The sequence below is a fragment of the Platalea leucorodia genome, assembly GCF_965183815.1.
Source record: "Platalea leucorodia genome assembly, chromosome: 17".
NCBI lineage: Eukaryota > Metazoa > Chordata > Aves > Pelecaniformes > Threskiornithidae > Platalea > Platalea leucorodia.
Window position 1 is genome coordinate 6,619,858 of NC_138839.1, and position 6,000 is coordinate 6,625,857.

At 44.4% G+C, this 6,000-nt stretch overlaps 1 protein-coding gene across 2 annotated transcripts in view; it reads right to left on the bottom strand.

Moving 5' to 3' along the window:
- The window catches only part of DHRS3 (dehydrogenase/reductase 3), a 28,351-nt gene extending 22,351 nt beyond the window's left edge, over positions 1 to 6,000 (bottom strand). The window contains exon 1 of one of the 2 annotated variants that reach the window (XM_082328876.1): positions 5,315 to 6,000. In XM_082328876.1, coding sequence (XP_082185002.1) covers positions 5,315 to 5,509 — 195 coding nt within the window. In that variant the 5' untranslated portion in view covers positions 5,510 to 6,000. Of the gene's footprint in view, positions 1 to 5,075; positions 5,086 to 5,314 lie in introns of those variants that run through there. The other variant, XM_082328877.1, reaches the window with a different exon arrangement.

Below are 6,000 nucleotides of genomic sequence, written 5' to 3' on the forward strand. Positions count from 1 at the left end.
AGAAGGTTAATAGGAATTGTTCAACTCTTCTCTGCAGTACTGTCACACTGACCCAAGGCCAGGGCTGCCCCTAGCCCATTTGGTATTTTGGAGACTTCTCTCCTGCCAAAACACCCCTGATTCCCTAGAAACCCTCTTGTTCATTCATCCATAGCTACAGTTACCAAAAAGGCAAACACATCACAGCTGGGGGGGGGGGGGGCGGGAAGGCAAAATAGGAGGACAAAGTAACAAAATATGCATACCTTGAAAGAAACTGAGATCGCAGAAATGATCACAAAGGAACAAAAGGAAAGCACTGCTGTATAAGATCCCTTGTAGATACGCTACTGAAGATCCATACTGCTGATTTCTGAGCCCAGAGCCCTCAGTGTAAATAAAAAACCCAATGAAAATCCATGGCTTTTGACCAGCCTCCCACCAGGAAAGGCCTAAGAAACTCTTCCAAAGTCACTGTCAGATAACCTTGAATACTAAAATACATACTAGAGTTGGGGAATCCTTTTCTATCCTATAATTATATCCTTTTCAGTTACTTTTATTAGGTTTTGGTGACATTTAATAATCCAGAACGCCTAAGAACGAATCATCTCTTTCCTGTTCAGTCAAACCTCAGATTAAATAATCTGTGAACAAAGTAAATTAAAATGACAAGGAAAGTTTTTAGACATCAAGGAAATGCCCTAAAAGAAAACCTAACAAAGAGCAAGACATATAAATGACGTACAAAAGACATACGAATCAAAACTTGATCACTGGAGATCATCAGAACCAGGGCTGACAACTCTCTGGCAAGGGCACTATAATAGAAAATGCTGTAGGAAAAGCAAATGGCTTGGAGGAAACCAGAAGCATTTTCCAACTCTGACCACCAGTGAAAGAACCCATTCAGCCCCCACCTCCCCCTGACTACTCCCATCTGCAGAGGGCTGTTCTTCCACATAAGAAATGTTGTTCAAAGGGGCCAGTCTTCCCAATGTTAACTCAATTATACAGTATATTCTTTGCAAAACACCATTAGGCTTTGGAAGTGGATTTTTATTTCATAGGCATTAAATCATAAACTCATAAAAATATCTCCTTCCCTCCTTTTCTCCTTCTCCCTAACCACAGAATATCAAAAGCTAAGAGCCTGAACAAAGCTACCAATGTGTGAGACTGAGGCAGAGGCGATGCTCTATTGGTCAAATACTTTTAAGGTGTAGTCAAAATTCTCAAGAGTTAAAGCCAACAATAATGAAAATTTTGAATTTCACAAGCAACCAAAAAGGAACCGAAAGCAAAAAAATACGTTTCTCCAGCAATTCAGCAGCAGCAAAGTAACTCGTCAGCTGGCACTTCTGAATCTGGACACATCTCTGGGGAACAGCATGAAAGTTGAATTACAATACTTGAGTACTTCCAGAGAAAATTCAGTGCTGTTCATCCCTCATAACAGCACTAACATGTCCCATATCATCTGCAAACCACTCTTTCTCTGCATACAGCAAATTGACATGCTTTTGGTTTTTTTTCCAGAAGTGCTACAGGAAGCATTCAGTTGTGTTCAGCTCTGGGGCCCCCAACATAAGAAGGACATGGAGCTGTTGGAGCGAGTCCAGAGGAGGGCCACAAAGATGACCAGGGGGCTGGAGCCCCTTTCCTGTGAGGACAGGCTGAGAGAGTTGGGGTTGTCCAGCCTGGAGGAGAGAAGGCTCTGGGGAGACCTTACAGCAGCCTTCCAGTACCTGAAGGGGGGCTACAAGAAAGCTGGAGAGGGGCTTTTTAGAAGGGCATGTAGTGATAGGACAAGGGGTAATGGTTTTAAACTGAAAAAGCGTAGATTTAGATTAGATATAAGGAAGAAATTGTTTACTATGAGGGCGGCAAGGCACTGGAACAGGTTGCCCAGAGAAGCTGTGGATGCCCCATCCCTGGAAGCGTTCAAGGCCAGGCTGGATGGGGCTTTGAGCAACCTGGTCTAGTGGAAGATGTCCCTGCCCATGGCAGGGGGGTTGGAACCAGATGATCTTTAAGGTCCCTTCCAACCCAAACCATTCTATGATTCTGTGATTTAAATACACAATGCCTCCAATGACCAAGTAGTTTTTGAAAACTTCTACCCAAAAGTAAAAATGGAGCATGGATCCTTTGACCTCTTAGTATACACCTGAACAGGGATTATCTAATGATTAAAGTCTGCCTTTGCCTAAAAATCACTGGTGGTCTTAATTGAAAAAACTAGAAGATACACACTTCTGTAACTGAAAATACAACTGACACCGCTTTGTCCCCTTATTGGCCATTTCATCAGGGCCAATGAACAACCATGAGAAAAGAACCACCACCTTAGAAGGAAATGTCTCCTAGACATTTACCTGTCCAAGTCATATTTGAGGCACAATGGCAGAGCAATGGACTTAAAAGAATGGGGGCAGAGAATGGGAATCAGGATGGATTTACGTGATCATGCCCAAGAGACTTCCATTCTGTTGGATTGAGAATTTCAGTCTCCATGCTCATCTGTCAAGCAGAAGACACTGTATTTCCATTTGCATAAGCCCTTTTTTGATTTATTTCTTGCCATCTTCATAGCTTTAAATGCAAGATCAAATTTTACAGTAAAAAAGTTGCAGATGTGCCAATTCATAATCTTAGTGAGATACAACACTTGTCATCTTAGGTGAAAACTGCTGAGATACATCTCATTTGTGATTAACAAAACCAGCCTCTGAAAATTGATAGAGTATAAGATGAAATCCAATCCAGTCTAATTATCAGAGGAAATTTCATATGCTAACAGTCTCAACTAACCTATCTTTCAGAAGATTCTAATCTCAAAAATATGGTTATATATCGCCGCCTACCTCCAAAACTCCGCCACTATGTCTGTGTGCGCAAGCGCTGTGATGACTTTTTCAAGATATACTGCACACCCACTATTAGAATCTGAACCCGTATGTTACAGTTTCTGTTCACCTCTATTTAACACTGTGCTTGGCCTCAGAATTTCATGCCTTTGGGGGAAGTGTTTTTCTAAACTAGGAATACTGTGACTACACCATCTGATAATCAGAATCTTATAAATTATTGATTATGATCAATAATTCAAGCTTTGTGTATAATTGTAAAACAGTTAACTGCGTAAGGAGACAACAGAAAAATAGAATAGTTAATTTTCACAAGCCTTATTGAAAGATGACTTGCTAGCCACTTCAAGTCTTGTTCGCTTCTTTTTGATTGTCTAAGGCAAAGCATAAAATTGAAGAGTAGTGCCAAACAGAGGTCTTGCATTCTACATGGAAACTGCATTAAATTCACAAAGTTAGGGTTGATCTAGGTAAAATTGACATTAAAAATGTTAAGGAAGAAAAGGATAAGCCTACTTCAGTGTTGCATGGAAAATGTGCCGCTACCAAAGGCAGAAAGGCAGTGCCACTACCAGAGAGGATCAAAACTTGCCGAGTGCCATATTTGACTTACTGGATAGCCATGATGTAACTGAAAGGAGAATCTAATTCAAATTCAGTAAAAGCAAAAACTGAAACACCTTGATGACAGACATGAAAAAACCCATAAAGCAAACCCCCCAAAGTTCTAAACAATAACTAGCAACCACACATCATTTCACAACATCATATGAGACAAGTGCAAAGGTTCTCAACAATTATTCTCATTTATTCTTTCCTTCTCAGATACGTAGAGATTTTATATGTAAGGCATACAAATGAACTACAGCCTATGTTTACAGTAATGTCATCGTCTGCTCTACATCTTAAATAGCTCCCTCTCCTTTTGGCCCACGTCACCTGGTTCATCAGGACTGACTGCCATTGTTCAGCTGCTAGCTGAACTGCGGCTGAGCAGCTCTTGAATTAGCTGTAGAAACGGTGGTACTTTAATACCAGAGCTTAGCATAGCAACCAGCTGGACTAAATAAATAAATAATGAAGCATGGTGTTCTAGCAGATAATATAGATACCTTTCAGCAAATTGCTTGGGTCCAAAGGTCTGTCAACTTGTTTGCTCTGTCTCCAAGAATTAGTAAATCTCAACATGATGTTTAAACACAAGCATATACAAACATCAAAGTTCAATGCTGACATATTTTACACCTCAAAGTTGTATGCCAGAATAGCTCAACACCACACATAGAAAACTGTAGTGCATGTGTAAGGAAGTGACAAAACACTATCCCAAACTAAATGCAAATTTTTCTTTAAATATCCTCTCATTCTGTATTTTTCATCTTCTTTATTCTCTATTTAGTCTCATTCATCCTCTCTCACACGGAGAAGTATTTATGCAGCTGTCTAATTTCACAATTCCTCCCTTTCATTACCCATAAACGGGGAAACGGAACTTTAAATCTCAAGCCTCGTTTCAGGGTGTATGTGGTTTTTCTGTTCCTGATTGAGTCACACACAGGGAGACACCCGTACTTACAAAAACACAAAGTTTCAAGGTAAACTACCAGTTCCTGAGCTAGGGAATGGACAGAGCAGCCACACTGGCATTTCCAGGCTGCTGTGCAGCCAGACCAGTCTTTCAGCCTCTCTCCCTTTCCCTCTTTCCTAAAGGAAACGTGCGAACAGTCTCACAGCTCCTACTCACGTTGTGCTTTTCTTTCTTGCTAGGGTCTCATTCATCTTACCTTTGAACGGCTCTGGGCTGGCAAAAAGCAAAATAGAGGGGACTTCAGAAAGCACGAGAAATTAATTTCGCAAATGGAAAACCACGGGGGTGAAACGGAACTCTTCTCCCCGCTTTCCCGAGGGGATGCGCTTTGAGGACCGAGAGCCAGAGCCCCCCTGCACACGCCGTGCCCCTCTCCTGCGGGGTGACAGCGGCCGCCGGGCCGTGCCCAAGCAGAGCCAGAGCTGCGCCCAGCCCCCGGGCTGCAGCCGGCGGCCGGCTGCGCCTCTCCGCCTGTGCGCAGCCCCGGCAGCAGCCTCCCGCCCAGCAACGCAAGCGAGCACCGGCCCCACGCGTGGGGATCGCCCCGCTCTCCTCTCCCTGCCGCAGGAATCCTGGGCTGGAGCGAAAACCTCTCCTTTGTCAGCAGAGGAGAACTCACGAGGGGGCCCCTTTCTCACCTTCACGTGTTGTTAGACGAGGTGGGGACAGACGGGATGCAGGGCAGGAGGAGTGGGCAACTTCCGAAATCTAAGTCAACGTGATGGCTCAGCACGGCAGGGTTTTGCAAAATCAGCGCCCCCTCTCCCCTTTCCAAAGCGACCCCCTCAATCCCACCTAGAGGCGAGGGGTTTTAAGTCTCCGAGCCGGAGGGCAGCAGGTGGGAGCTCCCTCCCCTCCCCCCCGCGCCGGTGCTCACCTTTCGGGCTCCTCGTTTCGCAAACTCCCTGGCCAGGTGGCGGCCGATGCCTCTGCCCCCGCCGGTGACGAGCACGTTCTCCCCGGACAGGTCTCGGAGCTTGGGCGGCAGCACCATGCAGACGGCAGCCTTCACCACCAAATAAACCATCTGCACGGGGAAGAGCAGCAGAGCGCCCAGCCACTTCCAGATCATCCTCTTGTTCCAGGCAAGTCAGGAAGGCAAAATTCTCTTCCGACCCTTCACAAAACCAAGTTAACAGAGAAAGAAAACCAATACCCTTCATGCACCCCCAGAGGGGTGACAAGTCTTCAACCCCCTTCCAAAACTCGGGGGCAAGAGATTCTTGGAGTGGAGAAATCCTTCTGTCCCCCTAAAAAAATGGGGGTAGGAGTAAAGTAGTGCAGAAGACCACGTCACTCCCCTGTTTCTTGATCGGTGTCCTCTGGGATTGTCACATGCAGGTAAAACGGTTTCCTTGCTTTTTAACTGGAAGACAGTTTTTTTAAATTAAAAGAGAGACAGAAAAAAGTAAAATTAAAAGTAACCATGCATCCCTCCGCTTCAAAGACCGACATGAAAATCCAGCATCCAAATGGAAGGCTTTTATACTTGGAAAAATAAAATAAAGCAGCCTATGTCTCCAAATTTCAGCCTGCAGTGCCTTCCAGGCAGCTCATTTCTAT